At 35.1% G+C, this 20840-nt stretch overlaps 1 protein-coding gene and 1 pseudogene across 1 annotated transcript; both read right to left on the reverse strand.

Annotated features, from left to right (window-relative positions):
- Positions 1–6939: 6939 nt before the first annotated feature.
- LOC121391827 (DNA excision repair protein ERCC-6-like) lies at positions 6940–10904 on the reverse strand. Its single transcript, XM_041523313.1, is given in 14 exon segments — positions 6940–7558; positions 7606–7700; positions 7747–7866; positions 7950–8060; positions 8108–8265; positions 8344–8449; positions 8489–8584; positions 8634–8921; positions 8978–9284; positions 9333–9433; positions 9435–9486; positions 9544–9639; positions 9873–10395; positions 10880–10904. Coding segments are annotated over 14 exon segments (2697 nt in total).
- Positions 10905–13415: 2511 nt separating this feature from the next.
- On the reverse strand, positions 13416–19398 carry LOC121391828 (annotated as a pseudogene).
- Between the last annotated feature and the right edge of the window lie 1442 nt (positions 19399–20840).

Here is a 20840-nt window from a genome sequence, read left to right on the forward strand (position 1 = left end):
CAATTAATAATAATTAATATTAATTTTTGTTTTGCTAATAGGAGGGGATGATTGTAAACTTTGTCTATGGGACACAAGACAAGATGGTCCTATTGCAATGAAAAGGTAGACAGCCTCATTCTCAAACTCTTAGTCTCATTTCCACATCATATGGGTATGAGTCTTTTAATCTTATTACAGACACGAGATGGGCGTATGTTGTATACAAGCACATCCAGTTAAGCCTTATCTATTTGCATCAGGAAGGTCAGCATATTAATATTAACCTTTGACCTCTATCGCTTTATAGCTATGATGAAATAGTCACATTATGGGATCAGAGAAACTTCCATACTCCACTACAACAGCTATCAGTAGGGGGAGGAGTCTGGAGAGTGAAGTGGCATCCACACTTCACCAACCTCATGGCAGTAGCTTCAATGCATGCTGGTTTTCATATTATTGATTGGGATAATGTAAAGATTGTTGACAAATATAATGGACTTGTGTCTTTGGGATATGGTATAGACTGGTACCCAGGTCAGGAGGATGAAAGTACAGGTTCCAAGACGTTGCTTCTAGCATCATGTTCATTTTATGACCACTCTTTGCATTTATGGTCTTGTCAAGTATAAAATTAATTTAATTCATAATAATTTTAATATTTAATGATCATCAGATTTACGTTTCTTTCTTGGAGGTGTGGTTTCATTAGATTCTTCTTCTATAGTTTCAGCTGTTGATAATAGTTCTGGTTTTAATTTGACAGCAAAATGATAAGACCAAAGAGATAATTCAACTTGATGAGCAGTCCAAGATGGTCCTAGTTCTTTAGCACGATCTTGTAATACATCAGCATATATTAAATATTGTTTCAGTGAGTAATCTAGTCGACCTAGATTTTGTACAGATTGTGCTGACTCATCAGCCATAAAGGGAGCATATTGTGGATGATGAAACATACAAAGAACAGCTAATAAAAGAATAAAATAATAAAATTTAAATGTGTTGCTATTAAATTACCAGAGGCAGTTGCTGGTCCAACTGCTTTGAGTTTTATTAGTGTTTTCAATGGCTTTTTGTAGATTGGGTATCTGAGAATATGCCTCTGTAGTTATTTTAATAACTGTTTTTCTCATCATTTTGTTTAATCAGCTCTGTCAGTCTTGGACGAAACTTGCCCCTCTAATTACAGGAAATTATAAAAATAAATAATTAATAATTCATATACTGTTAATTTCCACTTCATTAGATGACAGAGTTCCTCATGAGTAAGATGTGGAGGATCACGTGATGTTACAACGCCGGGTAGTTCCTCTTGATACCTTAAGGCGCACGAGAATGATATATAACAGTGTGGGTGTGGCTTTATACATACCATTGATCTAGACTGCATAAATCATCTTCCTCTACTACTTTGCTCTTCTTTCTCTTTCTTTTTTCATCACTCAAGAGACTTACTATGTCTTTATAAACAGCCAGAGATCTCTCCCAGAGTTTAAGATCTGCACTTTTCATTAACTCCATTACATAGCACCACGTGGGTGCTGGTACAACCAACGCGCATGCGCAGATTTGTGATGAAAAGTTTTTACTTAATTGTTATTAAACAACAAAATTATATTTTCTTTGCTTGCTAATATCAGACACATGATGTTGCTGTAAATTATTGTCTTTTACTTTTTCTTTGGGAAACTGATCTCCTCTCTTCACACCATTCCAACCATCACCTATCACAATAGTCCCATCTTGAACACTTTCATATATTCTTCTTACTAACAGTGTAAATGCTTCATCAACATTAGTACCACTATAAGATGATGCTTCAATATAATCAATTTTATGTAATTTGGCAAATGTCTCAGCTTCATCTCTCGATACTTGACGAAGATGATCAAGATTTAATTTGCTACCTACTAACACAAATACTGGAGTATGAGGTTTGGCTTCTTGTTTAACATCTTCCATCCATTCTGCTATTTTATATCAATGTCTTATGATTTGTAATATCAAATATTAACAAAGCACCAGCAGCATCTTTAAAATAAGCTCTAGTAATAGTACGAAACTTTCTATGCCTGAGGTATCCCATATCTGTAGTTTTATGTTATGTCCATCTGCATGTACCATCTTAACATCAAAGTCCACACCCACGGTGGGATCACTTTGTTCTACCCATATCCCCTTACTAAATCGTCTCAGAAGACCTGACTTATCAACTCCAGTCTCACCAATAATAACAATTCTAAACATATAAAAATAGTGATCAGTTAAACTACCTCCAATATGTCTTGGAGTACTAGTTCCTAAGTCAGGAGAACTGCTTTGAGCTCCCATTGTCCCAAGAATATTAATAGAAGGCGTGGCTAACAATAATTGCCTATTAACACAATACTCACTTTATGGTGTACACAATTAATGTAAATATCTAAGTGTTCAATTATTTGCTTCATTGTTGGATGGTTGTTGGGATCTTCTTTTAATACAAGAGAGAATTAGATCATAAAGATGTGGAGATCTAGAATGAACTTGAAAAACATCAATGTCTGGAAACAACAAGTCATCACTTCCCACAGTAGAACAGCATAGCTAAAGACATCAATTTTAAATGTTAGCACTTTCTTAGCACTACCTACAGTTGCTAAAGACTCAGGAGCACCATTGTACCTGTACAATTATTAACTGCATAGCAAGCTTTATTAGCAGAACCAAAGTCAGAGGCTTCCATTTTTGTGAACCTTTAGATTCTAGGAGAACATTAGCACTACTAACATCATGAATAATAGGATCAGGAAGACAATATAAATAGAGTAAACCTATTGCTACATATTGTATTATAGTCAACACAACAGGCTCACAGGTTGGACGAGGGGTGAGTTGTTTGGTCTCATAAGCACCACATATCCATAATATCGGTAATCATAGGATTACCAGATGGATCATCAATTACGCCACCAATAAACTGGAGGAGATTAGGATGATGTAACGATTTGATTTGCTACCTACTAAAATAAATACTGGAGTATGAGATTTGGCATCTTCTTGAAATTCTTCCATCCAAAACGATATTTCATCAAATGTATCATGATTTGTAATATCAAACACTAACAAAGCACCAACTAAATTCCTAAAGAGGGACTTATCATGAGTATAAAACCTTTCTATGCCTGCAGGGTCCCATATCTGTAGTTTTATGTCACATCAATCTACCTGTACCATTTTACCATCAAAGTTCACACCAATAATCATGCCTTCTGTATATGTATATCTGCCCTCAGTACTTGTCTCAGAAAACATGATTTAACTTCAAATTTTCAACAAAACAATTTTAAACATATAGAGATCAGAGCAGTCTTGTTTTGAACCAGTGTCATCCCCAGACTCCCTTACATTTGAGGACAAGACTAGAACTTTCATCTGATTGATAGAAAAGCATGAATGGATCTTGTTGAATGATTTTGCTGTATTAACAGGAGTAACCTATGTTACTGGTGATTGATTGTACAAAATACAATTTTGCACATACATTACATGTTACTGATATAGAACTATTAGGTATTGTTTTCTGTGGAGTATATAATAAAGAGTAGTGTCTATTCTGATATTTCACTATCCCACTAAATGGCACTGCCTTTTAATGTAGTTTTCTGAATGCAATACAAAATAACATACATACATTGTTAATATACAGATGTATGTGTTAGCTACATACATCTGTATATTAACTATTACTTTTACTTTTTATTACTTTTTAGTGTCACACTCAGTATTACAGAATTGTCAAATGTAGTTATCAAGTATTGTCTTTATTTTGGAATAGTACATGTAAGGAACACTATTTTGTCTGACTCTGTCTACACAGAACTTAATGCACAAAATAAATCTAAATATTTTTTAAAAAACCCTTGTGTGTTGCCCAAACGACATTTAAAAAAGGTATGTTTTGTTATTCCAAACAAGCTTACTGACTCAATGGTGGAACTTATTATCCAGGATCCATTGAAAACTATAATATTGACAATGTTGTGATGATAGCACAAGGAGAAGATCTTAGTCAGTGAGACATCATGGATGTTGTCACCAAATATCTATTATAGTTAGTGTTATGTTGAACTGAAATTAAAGGAACTTCCAATATGTCCTTTAATTTTGACTTTTAGCAACAACATTAACTTTACTTTGGATTGGCTGACATTCTCGTAGTTTAAAAAGTTAAGATTTATATATACATAAAAAAAAAACATGTTGTGTTGCCCAAACGATTCCTACTCGCTCACCCACTCAGGCTTCCACTTAGGCTCCAGGATTCCCTGCTATTGCTAGCTGGGACCGCCACCTGGCTTGGTAACCCTCGTCTTCGCGAGGTAATCCTGGCTGGAGCGTCGCCCTAACTTAAAACCAGCCGTACGGGATTCCAGCTCTTAGGGAATGTCGCATTCAGGAACCGGGAACCACAAATACACCAGCCTCTTCTCGTTTAAAGGGAGACTACCAGCCCTATCCTAGTCGGCCTTTCGGATACTCCGTAGAGTATGCTGGTAACCATCTCAGAGGTCTGATGCATTGCAGAACGCTGGCCCACAACACAACCTATCCAAGCTGGTTTTCATTTCCTTTTATATGTACTGCAAATTTTGTCTTCATGCTCTTGTGGGGTGCGCTGTTTGTCGCCTATGAATATCATTAACGCTAGTTTGTATCAGTGAGCTAACGACACCTATGAACATGATTACTATAGCATCGATGAGACTGCTAAAGAAATTTATACTACTAAAATACTGTAACTTTTAAGAGCCAAGAATAAAACTAGTCCTACTTAAGAAAACTAGAACAAAACTACTAATTATAATAATTTTTATCATATTTTAATTTTATAGGGGCTTAAACAAATAAAAATCATTACCTAAACACTCTTCTTCATTATCTTTTGTTGCTTCTACCTTGTCGTAGCTATGATTAGCTAATTGTATAGGGTCAACCTAACTGTCTATATAACAGTTAATACAAAAATGGAAATTCATAATTTCATAACATAACATAATATGTTTGACTAATGATGTTTAAGTCTTTGTTATGTGAATACATAAAAGGTTGGCATGTTTTGTTACATCAATAGTCTGAAGAGATTCAGGCTAATAGCATTCGTTTGAATCATTACCCGGGCTCACAGCCACACCTCCTAAAGGGGTGTGGCTAATACCAGCAATAATGATGTCTGAAACAGCTTTGAGAAGACTCGCTCAAAAAGAGGAGTTTCTAGATGATTTTTCTTCAAGATGTGGTATTAAGCGAGACTGTGTCTTCCTACGTTTAAAAGTGACATATGATTACACACAACACGAGGAAATAGATGTTGTATTTCTTACATCTCGTAAAATCTACCTCTTTGAAGTGGTCACATGGACAGGACGATATCAACAAGAAAGCAACAAAGAGTGGGTAAGAGAAGAAAAAAGTAGAAGGTGTGGCCAAACACACCCCTTCATCACTTGACACTACACCTACTACTACTAGTTCTCTAGTGACGGTAATGACCACAAAAGTTCCTAATCCAGTTGCTGTAGCTCATCGTAAAACAAAAGCTCTTAAACAGTACATAGAAAGTAAAATTGGACCTCGTAGTTCATCTGACTTCGATTATTATGTACTTATTATTCGAGAGGAGTGTGTATTAAGTGAAGATTGTCTTCATCTAAAAGTAATCCCTTATTCTCAACTAGACTCGTTTACCAACACATTTAGAACAGGATGGGGACGCTGGATACTAGAATGGTATCCAATGTGGCCAGTTTGGATTAGCGGCTATACAAATCTTAAAAATACATTAGCAGCTGTACCTACATGTGATGTACTACATCTTAAGTCTGGCAACAAATTGTACGGAGAACTGAGGAGCTGTCCTGGTGTGCCCTATGACAAGCAGACAACATCAGAACTTCAGTTTAATACCAGTAAAACCGGTTTTTATTATTGGAGCTCATGTTATTAAAGCCAAAGTATTGGATAGAAGTAAAGATTCCAAGTTATTTGAAGTTCAACTAGAGACCAGTAGTCAATTAGAGTTTCTTTGTGTTGAAGCAGATAGTAGTACATGTATTAAACTAAGTGATGTTGATAAAGTTGTATTAAGTAGACCATGGACATAAATATTTATTGATAAATGTGCTATATTTTGTATAGAAATGATATAGTTTACTGAAGATTAAAATGGGACCCATTAAGATCATCTCATCTATATTCTGCTTTAAGTGTCCACACACCATCACCATGGTAACGATGGAAATCACATATCTCATGTAGCATTGAGCGAAACATAGGTGATTGAGATGGAGACAGTCGTTTTCCAAATTTATTTAATATTTCATCAGTTGTTGCTTGTCCATCTTGACGGCATTGATGTGCTATAAATGAACGTAAATCTCTTAGAAGTTCCTGTTGTTCATTGGAATGAAGATGTCTTTGACCAGCCTCTGGTAATGTGAGAGCATTCCTAGATCTCATTTTTTGTAGTAAGAGGCTTGATGAGAGATTTAAAGACCCACCAGTTTGACTACCAGTACCAGTAAAATGATTCTCTACTAGCTACATGAATTAAGATTAACATTTCAAACAATGTAAAAATCTTAAATTAATATTACTTTGGTTTGTTTCGAAGATTCTCCAAATCTAATATAAACAATAATTTACAAACATATTGATTTATAGACAAACCTTGGAGCCCCCACTGTCCCATGTTGACCGGTCCATGTGGGTTGTCCCCATTGGATACTACCTCTAGTTTCTTGACATTGTCGGCGAGACTCCTTCAGTGCTCTTACAGCACTTTGTGCTACTTTATTAGCTTCAGATTCTACAATAGTGTAGTCTGGATCACCACTGTTAACAATAGTATCATGTTGTACAGCTGTTTGTACTCCTAATGTTAGAAGGCAGTAATTGTCATATGTTATGTTCCTCTCTCTAACCTGACTTCTTGAACAAAGCTCGGAGTATAATGTTGTCTTGTTTCTTAGTAATTTGATCTTCCTCGTCTTCACTACCAGGATTATAAATGTCCATACTCTCTAGTCCTGTAATTTGATGTCCATCAACTTCTACATCTCTCTTTTTATGTTTGTTTCTTTTCTTTTTCTTTTTCTTTGATTTCTTTCGTTTCTTTTGACAAGACAGCAAAGCATCTATTGCTTCTTGAGACAACTCTTTCTCTGTAGTATCTCTGCTGTCATATGTCTCTTCTTTCTTCTCTTTCTCTTTTAATGTATCATCAATAGCACTAGCAGAGCATCCTGCATTATCCTCTTGTACTACAGAACTTAATGGTTCACTAACAACTGATGTAGTTGAGTGCTTTTCTCCACTAGTAATATTAACTGCATGTTTTTGATTTCTTTCTTCTTTGTCTTTTTTGGGCATTTTAACTTCTGATCCTGTTCCTGCAAAGATAACATTAGTCTCCGTCTTGTTAGGACCATCTGAGGATCCAAGGGTGAACAATTCATACAAATCATTTGACTTAAAGAATCGTCTTTGACGAGGATCACGAAGGACACGATTTGTGAGGAACTGTTTAAAGATCTGTCTATAAGAGAGATCACAGTGAGTTCACAAAATGGAGTCCTATTGTACCTGTGATATATCTTTTCTTCAATAGTTCCTGAGGTCAACAGACGATAGATAGTCACTGGTCTAGTTTGACCAATACGCCACGCCCTCTCTCTTGCCTACAATATCACAACTTAATTATATATGTGGGTGGAATAATCAGACCTGGGTATCAGTGCTTGGGTTCCAGTCTGGATCATAAATGACAACTCTGTCTGCTCCAGTTAAATTTACACCAATACCTCCAACTCGAGTAGTCAAAAGAAAAATAAATATTGAAGGGTCCTGTAAATACACACTATATTATTTAATATTATTAAAGGGTCCTGTAAATAAATGACATTCAATTAACTAATATCATTTTTAACCTCATTGAAATTCTTTATTATAGTTTGACGTGAACCAATAGAAGTGCTGCCGTCCATTGTCAGATACGAGTATTCACGTGACTGTACAAACTTCTCAAATATCATTAACATCTATAATGAACAAAATAATTAAGTATCAATATATAAACCACACCCACTTGTTTAGACTGTGTGAACAAAAGGACTTTGTGTTTTTGTTCATACCACATCCTTAACAAAGCTTCAATAACAATCATTTTACCAGATCTACGCCAATAACCATATGTTTCTTCAATATCTCCAGTAATCTCATTGTCAGTCATCTTTCTCTTCTTCACTAATGTCATAAACTCCTCGTCATCACTGTCATCTCCTTCACCCTCAGCTACACTCTTTCCTTCACCTCCAGCCACACCCTCTCCTTCTCCTCCAGACACACCCTTTCCTCCTTTACGATACTCATTTGTAACCAAGTCAGGATGGTTGCAAAGTTTACGTAGTGTCACTAGACCTGAAAATATCTAACAAACACATCAACAACATCATACTACTGTACTAACCCATTTGCTACCACTCATCATGGCTTCAACTTCAGGTCCTTTGATGTAATCTTCATACAGCTCTCTCTGATAGTCTGTGAGACGACAGAACAAAACCTACTAGAAAAATTGAGATTAAATGATATCAAATTTTTTTCTCTTTAACTTGTTCATTTTTGTTTGGTAGTTGAAGTTTTACATCACTCTTCAGTCTTCTCAACAGATAAGGATTAATAGTATCTCTTAAAATACAAGCACATCGATATGCTGTTTCCACTTGAATTTTAGAGGCATTAATATATCCTCCGAGGGTAATGGGGACAGAGAACTGCTCCATAAATACAGGAAGAGTACCTAATTTGCCGGGAAAAACAAAGTCAAACAAAGACCAAAGTTCACGAAGATTATTTTGCATTGGAGAGCCAGAGAGTATAATACGATGTGGAGTAGAAAACTAGAGAATATGTGTGTGTCCATTTTCAAATCATCTGTCTATTCTATTAGTCTTACCTGCTTACATACTAAAGTGATTTCGGAGTCAGGGTTTCTAATTTTGTGTCCTTCGTCTAAAATAACATATTCCCATTGATATCTTAATAAGAACTGATGACTTAGTCTCAGACCAGCATACGTTGTCACAATGACACCATTAACATTTACTATTCTGTTCAAAAGAGACACTTTACTACCTTCATAAGATCCAGTATCATGAAGAATAGCAACTCGAAATGGTGGGTACCAAGTATGGAATTCCATGACCCACTGGTGCAGGACTGTGGCTGGACAGACAATGAGTACAGGACCCAGTCCGAGCTCCCTAAATAAACATTTAATTAAACATTATTATTATTATTATTATTATTACCTTGTAACATGACTTCTAATGTTACTTATTTTTAAACCAGATAAAAACGCTATAATTTGTATTGTTTTACCAAGTCCCATCTCATCTCCCATGATTCCCCCCGGCCTGTTGAGAATGTAGCTCCCATAGCCACTTCACACCAGTCTGCTGATATCTAGGTGAGAGAGAGAGAGAAAGGACTTGTGGTTATCTCAAGTAATATTGTTCTCACCTGTAAAGTTTATGCCAAATATTATTAGTTATTTTAAAACCTCCATCAAATTCAACTGGAGGTTCTTCCTCTTCTGACAAACTAGATTTGTATTGTCTAAAAAAGAGACAATTATTGTTTTAAATAAAACTTCAATTAATTCTTAATTAATAGGATTACCTCATTCTAGTTTTATAGACTTCTTCATCACCATCATCAATAATACCACTACCTCGCCTCCTTCCTTTACTTTTCTTTTGTTAGACCAGTTCATTTGTATCAATTCATCATCACTTTCATCACTTAATAATTCTCTCTTTCTTTTTCTTTTCTCTACAACACCACCTAACTCATCATCTGTTACATATGAGTCATCACTAGCCTCACTCTCAGGTCGATAGTCAACATCCTCAGACCCATACCTAGCAGGCTGATTCTCAGACTCATTTCTATGTTCAACTACAGATTCATTCTCATATTGACTGCTGTGGGTGCTAGTATTTGATGACAAATCCATGTTTTTAAATGGTGTACTTGAAGATGACTCTAATTGATCAGTAGAACTCAATTTATCAGTACTTTTTGATTTTATCGGACCTTTTCCTTTCCCTTTTCCTTTATCACCAGTCCGACTAGTAATTCCTAGCCAATCAAAGTCAGCCAAAGATAAAGCAGGTGATGAGGACTTCCTCACATGATGATCACGTGATCTTTCTTGATGAGTAATACTACTATTAGATACAGTGGAACTGCTACCAAAAGGAGTTAATAAACCGGTACGAATTAATTCAAGTTTATCAGCTTGATCTGTTGTACTAGCTGGTAAACTAAAGAGTCGATCAGTCTCTGGAGGTCTAAAGTCATTGAAATCACCTAATAATAAGTCATAAGAGAATTATTATAATAAATGTAGTCTACCTTTAGAAAGTCTCTCTTTTAATTCTTTCTCTTTCTTTTCTAATTCTTGTAGTTTAATTTTCTGTAATTAAATAGATGATTAAATTAATAATATTACATTATTTACTTTTTCTTCTTGAGATGTTTTTAATTGTTTTAATTTATGGACAGCATCACAAAGAGGTTTAGATAACAATGACGTTATCTGTCTGGACAATGCAGTCACTTCAGTTTTAATTTGTCGTATTTCTCTTTGTACAGTACTAAGTTCTTTCTCAGCAAATTTACGCTGTTGTTCAGCAGCCTGGCGGGTAGCCTCCTCGTCGAATTGTTTTCATTACATCAGCTTCAAATTCTTGTTGATCATAGATGCTTACACCCAAACCAAGATCAGAGAGACCAGACACTATTGTAATATAAAGTAATTATGATAATGATAATTCATGGTCTCCTCACTTACTTGCTGTGTTCTCACTGGTATCCATCTTGTCTTTTGGCTTAACTAATGAGGATGCGTTTCTTCATTGTTTTACGTTATAGCCACGCCCACCACGTGTAGTTTGCCTTGACCCACGTGTTTCAATAAACGGTAGTATACGGATACATTTTCTTATAGTCTATATATGGGCGTACAAATTATTATGCAAAAATACATTGTGGGACGAGGACTTATTTCACATATCTGAGCTATTATCAAGTGCTGAAAGATTGAATTATTCCTTTCGACTTGTCGAAATGGAGCGGCCTGTACTGAAATTCTTCACTCTTCTGGTGATCTTTGCAGCACCACCAGCAAAGAGAGATGAAATACCACAAGAGGTCTTAGGAGAAATCAATGTTATCAATATCCATGATCAACGAAGTTGCAAAGAAATCTTCAGGAAGGGATTCCCAAAGGACTACACTTTCCCTGCATATAATACAGCTCTCGTCCTGCTCATCCTTTTACTGCTGCTCATGCTAATACTGGTTGCACTCATAGTTTACCAAGACAATATTAGATATAATAATGCAGTAATGGCTGTAGACTGGGGAGAACAGGTGACAGAACTGGCTTTTTCTTGTAACAGGTATCCTATGAATGATGATTGTATCTATGAGTCTCCTCTACCAGCCAGGATAATGGCAATTCAAAGACTCAAATGGTGTCTTAAAACTGTACAACCAACTTTCTCCAATCTCTTTTTATAGTTACTGTGTAGTTTGTTCTGTCTTGTATTCACACTTATAAAATTTCCTTTCGTATTTTAGGCATACTCTGTAAATTATACTTTTCTTACAAATTATTATTTGCTATCACTATATATGTTTGTCCATGTAATAATTACAGTTCAGTGTAAAACATCAAGAAGCCATCAGATTACACCAGTACTACGGTATATAAACGATGTCGGAGTGTAGTCTTGCGTAGCCAGCCCCTCCCTCTCGAGGGACGGCATACATAATTATAATTATAGTTGCGTTGGACGGGGAAAATGGTATACGAAAACATTTTGAAATTTTGTATAATTGCTCCGTATACTAATACATCAATGGCTACCTCCTCTGTTGTGGATGTGGACTTACTTGAGCTATTAACAGCTGTTGAAGAGATTAAATTATTAAGAATAAAATATGAGAGACTAATACAAATATCCAGAACTCTCCTCAAACCATGGTAAGTTTATATATTATAATAAACTATAATATCAGACACTGTATTAGGCCTCCTCCAGAAACTACTGTTGATAAGCAATTAAGTGTATCTCCCGATACTGCTGATAACCATAATGTCCAGCTGCACCCCTCTCCTGAACTGGAGTACATCAATAAAGCACTTGCAGTAGCTCAACAAGTACGTACTATACAACCTCAACAGACAAAAATATCATCACAGAAGGCCACACCCTCATTTAAGAAAAGCATCCCGCAAGCTAAATCAGTATATACACCTCCTAAAATTAGTTCTGATCTTAAAATAAAAAAACCAGCTGGACAACAAAATGTTAAGAAACCATTAGCTACAACAGCTGTTGCCATGGATACCAGTAAACACATTCATTGTGAATCATTGTCTAAAAAAGAGGAACCCACTACATCCTTACAATTAGAGGGGTAAGTACCTTCACAATTATGACATATATATGACTTTTTCTAATACAGACCTACATTAACACTGCCTTCTAAATATCTTAAAATGAAAAAAATTATTAACAAGTTAGTCATAAGTGACTTTTAATAACTAGTTAGATATTTGTTTACTAGATATAAAGACCATTTTGAGGTAAATGACAAATCATCTGAAAGTCCCTGTGATGTCTTCCTTAGAACTGTATCTTCAGAGGTATGCCCCTATTAATTAAGTCATGTAATGATATCATTATAGAATGATGAGGTTTTTATTAAACTACATTTGATAAAAGAAGAACTAATGCTTTTAAAAGAAAACATTCTCTTCTCTTTCCTCTCAAGAACTCTCTGCAGGTTATTAATTTATGATAACATATGACAATTATATCTTAAGTTAATAGATCGTCAATCGTTACAGGATTAATACAATGTAAATTAAAGTTAGAACTTCTTTATAAATCTGCTAACAAGTTATGTTCATTACAATGTAATGATGATGACTTACATCCTCCAATAACCAGTAGCTGTTCTGACAATATGACATTATTAGAGGTAAGTTATAATATAACTATTATAATTGTAATAATAATAAACTAGTCTATTGGAAATATAGAATTAAAATTAGATTATATTAAAACAACTATTGATAACTACTTCTTGAGTTATTGCCAGTGTCGTGTGTTGCCATGGTTACAATCTCTAGACCCCTCTGACAGGTGAGCAAACTTATACTCCTGTAATTATTAATTTATTATCTTCTTTTAGACAATATCCAGTAGTTTTACAATGTTTACAAAATATTATTGGATTAAAAAGAACAGTTTTTATAACATTTGAAAATACGACCAAATAATAACATTTTATTTATTTTAATTAATATTATTCTCTCAGTGTCTCCAACCAACAGCATGACCATCTTCCATTTGAGGCTCTAGAAATCCACGAAATTCATATCCTTCCAGCTGCCATCTCACTCCGTATCCCTCCAGTGTTCTCATTTCTACTACCTTGACATCATGCTAGATAAGATGTGTGTAAAGAGTTTATATTTTAATGTTAATCTCACTGGTAGACAATGGATATTAATCCAAGTAGCATTGGCCATGATCTTCAACACCAATTGTAAAGCATGTCGGTTCTTCTCATCTTCAGCTGTAGAGATAGTTAAATAGAACACAGTCAACATATCACTTACTGCCTGTACAATTTCCCCACCAGCTGGTACTGTCGTCACGGTGATGATGTTTAGCCAAAGCTCTAGCACCAACAGTTAATTTAGCAGGTGGACTATAATTAAGTCATATAGTTGTCATTAACAGGATATAATGCTATCTTACCATTAGGTTTGAGAAAAGATTTTAAGAGGATTTCTTTTGGAGGTGGTAAAATTTCAGCACTTCCAACAGTTTGTCTTATACCAATAAATCCAGAATACCTCTAATACCCAAACACTACAAAATATCTTAAAAGATGTAGTTCTTATCTCCTGCCATACTTTGAATACATCAATAAAAAAGAATTTTTTCTCATCTTTTGACCAACAGTCCCACAATGAGTAAGCCCCTTTCAATTTAGGCGTTATTGACTCAATCCTCTCTAATCTAAACAACAATGATGGTAGCTGTATACAATAGACAGCTGCTTACTACTGACCTTGTAGTAACTATAGCGTCTTCATTTAATAAATACATTACTGGTAAATCTAAAACTGGACAATTTCTATTAATAAAAACATGACAATTTCCATATATGGTAATAAATTACCCTGTAATCATCCAGTAAGCAATAATATTAGACAAACGGTCATACATGGATAGGATGGATAGCCTATAATTAACTGAAGCCCAGGAGAATGACCGCCTTTATTTAGAGGTGGAAAAGTTACATCATAATCTAATGTGGGAGGGTCCTCCATTAATGTACAACAGGTTTCTGAATGTATAGGTGAATCTGGTTGACAAGCCAGATCATTAATAACCTACAGTAATTTTATAATCACTATGTAAATCATGTCACTGTATATACCTCATTTAATATGGGCTTCAAGTTCTGAGCAAATTCAATAGATATCTCCAATGAATTGTTCTCCATTGTCTTCTGTTAGCTAAAATAATGAAACATCTGGAAAAAATTGTGCAACCAAATAAGTTGAGCCACACCTCCAATAATTAATAAGTGTTAGCCCCACCTACTTCAATATAAACTGTGACTTTGTAGGTATCTTCAAGATGTCTGCGCCACCTTCCCTGGCAGAGAAGTTATCCAATATTCAACATGTAAGTTGTTACTAACAGAGACCTACTGTACTACTAGTGATTATTCAGTAAATAGTTGACTGTGTTTTATTCCAATAGATGCCTCCCTAATAGCAGCGACAGTAGCATCAGATAAACCCACTGATGGTTATCTTGTCAGAGATATAATCAGTATCCTTCTTATACCAATACAATGTCTCAATAAGTTTCACATCCTTAACCACACCCCTTCTAGAAAAATGTCATATGAGTCTATACAAAAAAAAACTCGTGTATTCCTTCAGAAATATTTGACAAATATGTTGTCAACATCTCATAATGTTTACGTCAAAATTAAGGTATCTATAATAAAACATGATGTATATATTTTAATTATATTATAATAGACTTTAAAGTTAGTAATTATTTATTGGACGAAGGTCATCCTGATTTCATCGTAATCTTCAAAAAACTCCAGAGTCATTTAAAATAGCATCAAGTTTGTTACATTAATATATTATATGAACTGATCTTCTCTCTAGTGGTCAAAGCACCTCGTGTTGAATTAGCTGGTGACTGTGGTAGAATTAGAGATTAGCTAATGTAAGTACATCATCTTTCTCTCTCTCTCTCTCTCCCTCTCTCTCTCCCCTCCCTCTCTCATAAAGTCATCTTTTGATACCTACAGAAAAGTGCTTGACATGTTATATGAAGATCCTCCTAATGAGAGGACCTGTCCATATGGAATAACTAAAAAAAGTAATAATGATTTTAATAGCACCAGTGGATTTGGTGGGTGGTGGTGGAGTGGAGTGGCAGTGTAGTGGTATAAAAAACATCTAACTTGTTAGGTAAATTGTATAGTATATGTCATCTGATCATATAATTTTAGGAGGGGGGGGGATGTGGTCACATGACAGGATTTGGTTCATCATCATCTCCAACATCAAGTCGTGATCAGTCTATTACATCACAAATTTGTTAGCAAATAAAATAATTTTATATTTTTAATTTTATTTTTTAGCTTCAACAGTTGGTTCTTTATTTGGATCTTCAAAACCAAAAAACGACCTTTACTTTATGATTCTTCGTATGCAACAAATGATTCAATACCTTATCGATCTTCTTATATGGGTGGAGTTGGGGGTGGAGCTAGTGGAGCAACTTACCAACGTAGTCTAGGAAGTAGTGGAGGAGGAGCTTCCTCTTCTGGTAAAGAGATTTGGGAAGAAGATAAACAGTTGGAATTGAGAGGCGACAAAATGAGTAAAGAAAATATTTATTCATCTAATCATAGGATATCCTCTTTTAATAGAGAGCAACCACAGGAGACCACACCCACTATTAGTCCAGTAAATAACGAGCAAGAGAGGAAACTTGTTGATGAGATAACAGCTCCTGGAGGTGTTCGTGCAGCACCATCACGAGAATTCCTGACCACATTTATAACACGGTAAGTTATTACGTAAAATAGTCCTATATTAATATTATTATATTTTTTAGCTGTAAGACCATTAGATTGCCTGGCTATTGTAGAATGTTTTAAAGAGAAGAAATTAAATAGTGACTCTAATCCAACTATCTTGGTCAGTAATGTTCTCTTAGACTTTGTGATATTTTCTTTTAATACAGAAAGCTCTGTTTGTTATTGAGAGTCTTATACGTTCAGATATTCCTGATGTTTTGTCATTTTTAGATCTTGTTTTAGATGAATTAAGTTATCTTTCATCTACTACATCTCAAGCTAGTATTAAAGCTAAGGCCACTAAAGTAATTATTATTATTATTATTATTATTTATTATTATATATTATTATTATATTATATTATTGTGTCTGTTTATAGCTATTACATCAGTTGAGTGCAGTAGAATCGAATACTGAAACAGGTTGGTTCTAAAACTAAGAGAATGAGTCTGCGTCTTTGTTAATATTGGGTGGAGCTAGCAGTAATGAAAGGGTGGAGTCAACTACTCAGGTAATATATTGTAGTATTTAGTACATATTATTATATGATACTTAGATCACTGATAATGCTGGTTTATTTGCTGGTCTCACATTAAATTCATCATCGTCTCCTACCGCACCTCGTAAAACATCATCACCTCCTCGTAAACCACAAAGGCCTCCTCATCATCTCAGTCAACTGGTCTCCTTGGTGATCTAACTGAGGTTAGTAATTGGTAGACATTTTTGTCAATTTCATTTCTCTCTACATAGCTCTCTATGCCCACTGAGTCATCACCATCACCTCCAAACCCTGTCCGACCAGCTGTCCAGGCATCAAGTTCTGCTACTACAGGACAAACAAAGGAGAAGGAGATTTGTTAGATTTTTGGAGAAGATAATGATGAAGATGAAGATTTTGATCCTCTCAATACAACTACTACAACCACTTCATCTGAACTCATAACTGAATTAACATCATTGGATCATCCTCCACCATCTGATCCTATTGTCCCTGTTCAAACCACACCCCTAATACCTTCATCTATGGGAGGCCTCGAGACACTAATACCAAGTGGACATACACAACCTTACACTGTACCACCCACATCTGTAATTATTACATCATGTGATACACCCACTTAAATTATATTATATATAATTTAGGGCTCTCCTATGATGTATAGAATACCAGCTGTTTCCATGGCAACCACTACACAACCAATAGGTTATCAACCAATGTATAGTGGAACACAGGTATGTATAATTGATTCATAGTTTAATTACTTGGTATCAATTAATTAATAGCCATCACCAGCAATAGTTGGTTATTATCCTATAATGGGTAATAACAGACCTGTTCAAAGACTTCCCTCGCAGCCAAATGAGACTGAGACTGGTTCTGGTGGGTTTGCATTCCTATCCAAGACAGGAAAAGGTTCAGCATTTGATTTCGTGCAAGATGAAATGAAGGCTAACTTGGGTGGGAAATGAAGGGTTGTGGCGTGTTGAACATTTGAGCTTCCTCTAATTACATGTATCATAATGTTTTAATAGTATTTTTTTAATTTTTTCTTGTCAGAGCTGCTAGTTGGTTTTTATTGTATTGGTATGTTACAATGTATTGATTGTCATAAACCAGTTAGACGAGTTTAATAAACTGGTTCAACAAGTTTAGGGTCTCAATGTCTCCACAATACCAGTACTTTGGACACCGTCATAGAGAAACATGTTCTGAAAAGGAGCATCTTTAGAAGAGATAGCCTATGACGTTAAGTAGAGGTACCAAAGAGTTTAGGACTAAATTATACTCACTTTTATGACTCCTGTGACAAGACTCCACCCACTATAGCACAAACAGGACTTAATTCTGAAAAACAATAACTAAACAAAGAGATCTATGACATCATTGTCACATGATATTCACATGACTTACTTTATAAACTCTTCTTTCACTAAGTCCACAGATAAATTAAACTTCGTTCATTATTTCTTTACGTAATTTTATTAAATGATGTTGATCTTCTTCAAGAGATGTTACTGAAGGATCATGACATGTATTATCACGAAATGTCTGTAAGACTAACAGCTAATGTTAAAAAGTATTTGATGGGTGTGGCTTACTTCGTATTGTAAAATAAGTAGGTGGAGTTCTACGGAAATATTTAGCAGATTTTTTTGTCCAATCCAATTGAGAGAGAGCATCATGTAATGAACAGAATGAAATGGTCTATAATGAATAAGTTATAATAATTATTGAACTAATTAAAGGATCATACCCTTTTCTCTGTTATAAAATCAACCTCTTCCTCCAATTTTCCTCTCCTGCCATGTATTTTATCTACATCAATTGCCTCACCATCTTGTCGTGGTACATCACTAGAAAAAAATGATAATTTTATAAGTCACTAGAATCATTCCTAGATCATCCTTCACTAGACCCATTCTCAGACCATCCTTCACTAGACCTATTCTCAGACCATCTTCCGTAAACTCAACATTGCATAGCTGTGTTCTTGAAGATCAGTAAAGAAGTAACCATAGTAACCCCAGGTATCACCACAGAAAAATTTAACACTATTCTGACGACACAGTTCATTTAAACGAACCTACAAAGTACAGAGTTCATGCACTTAATAACCACATATTAACCAGTTAATAACTAATGACCAATAATAATTATATAGCAACCTTCACTAACTAGTTGTTTTTAATTGACAACACGTAGCACAAAAATAAGATTATAATGCCGACAATCTTCCTCAGTAATCTCATCAACATTTCTTGCATCAACTTTTTACTGTAACATTAGGATTTAGCGCCTGGAGACGACCTAGTGCTGATTCTGCTCTCTACATAATTATAAATGGGTGGAGCTAAATATTCTTACATGACCACTTACGGTAACCCCTTCTTTTGTACACAAGAAACGATTTGCAGTATCTTCACTAGAGAGTACGTAGAGTCCATTATTGTCAAACTATTAACCATCAACTAATACAATATTTTTACATAATTCAGTAGCTAAGCCTCCTAGACCAATTATTAGAACACATGCCCCCCTTAATCTAGAGAGATAATAACTAATTTGCTGGAATAACTTTTCTATTACCTCTTCTGAGCTTCAAGACCCCACAGTCTAATCTGTCTGTCATATTGTTCTGCTTCCTCAACACTCAAATTATCCTCCATATTTTACCTCATTATTATATTATTCATGAACCAGAGTTATTAACTTATTAAAATTATAATCAATGATTTTATTATAATAATCACGTGGTACAAAAAGGTCATTTAAAACTATAATATTTACCACACTAATATCATGATGACTTGTGCATAATGACAACACGCACACATGGAATGGGAACACTATGAAGAAATAAGCTCAAATGCATTTGAAGAATAATTTGATGGAATAGTCCACAAGGTCCTAACTTTTTTTAGAACATCTTTTCTAATAATTCACCATACCACCATTCTGGCCAGTCTTAGGCTCTGAGACAAATACCAAATCACCTCTTTGTAGATTTAATTCATCTGACTCAGATGTTTATAAAGTCCAGAGTACAACAAATACTCGATTGTATTCAATGCCACCATTTGTTGCGTGTAAATTTTTGAAGTATCAACAATAGGATCAGGTCGAGCAGGAGAATGGGGGGGACAGGTGGGGCACTGTTTGAGCAGTGGTGGAGGAGGGAGAGGGAGTTAGTGGAGTAGCAGTTTGATGAGGTACATATTTGCAGGTCTAGGTGGTCGGACTTCTTCGTCCTCAACCAAATCTTGTGGTTTCTTCAAAGGTTTCTTGATTGCTTGGTTCTAACTCTACATAACTTTCTTGAGGTTCCTGGGATAAAGAATCCTTTTCATTCGATGGTGTTACCTAGAAAACACTTTATCATTATAATCTATAGATATATCAGTAAGTTGACAAATTTACTAACTATGTTGGTTAAAATGCAAACCTATGTCAACATTAGCATCTACTAAAAAAAAATCCATATTGTATATTTATCATACTAGCAATCTTTAGTTATAACTTACATCTACATAATCCTCCTGATCTGGTTCTATTAAAGCTGGGTTCAGAGCCTCATAGTTTTCACAGGGATCATCTTCTAGTATTTCTTGAGGCCTTGTTAAAGATCGGGTTGTTGTACAACAGGTGTGGCTTCAGGCATATGACGGTGTAAGAAGATGGTAATGTCCATTGATTTTCTTTTTTCTATCTCTTCCCTGCCAATTTCAGCAATTTTTTTCTAATTGACTCATCCATCCATTTCCGTCTTCCATCAGTTCTTGATCGAAAATAGTAATCCTTGAGAAGACCATTGTCAGTGATGGCACGGAGTTTGAAAGCAAACTGTTCTTCCTGGGTTTAGTTTTAAGTCATTTGACAGGGTTAGGTACAAACCCGGCATTGGAAATACGATTATTGTATGTATTAGGAAGTCTCCTTCTCATAGAAATACATGAAATTCTGATAGCAACAAACACGTTTCTGCCAAGATTCTCTGTTCCCTTCCGCCCAGCTTTCCCAACCTCTTTAATGATGACATTTTTAGACAGATACCTTAGTTTTCTCTCTCTTTTTTGCATAGACTTATCATAAGCAAACTCCCAGTCATCAA

Source organism: Gigantopelta aegis, unplaced genomic scaffold (genome assembly GCF_016097555.1).
Source record: "Gigantopelta aegis isolate Gae_Host unplaced genomic scaffold, Gae_host_genome ctg2992_pilon_pilon, whole genome shotgun sequence".
Lineage (NCBI taxonomy): Eukaryota > Metazoa > Mollusca > Gastropoda > Neomphalida > Peltospiridae > Gigantopelta > Gigantopelta aegis.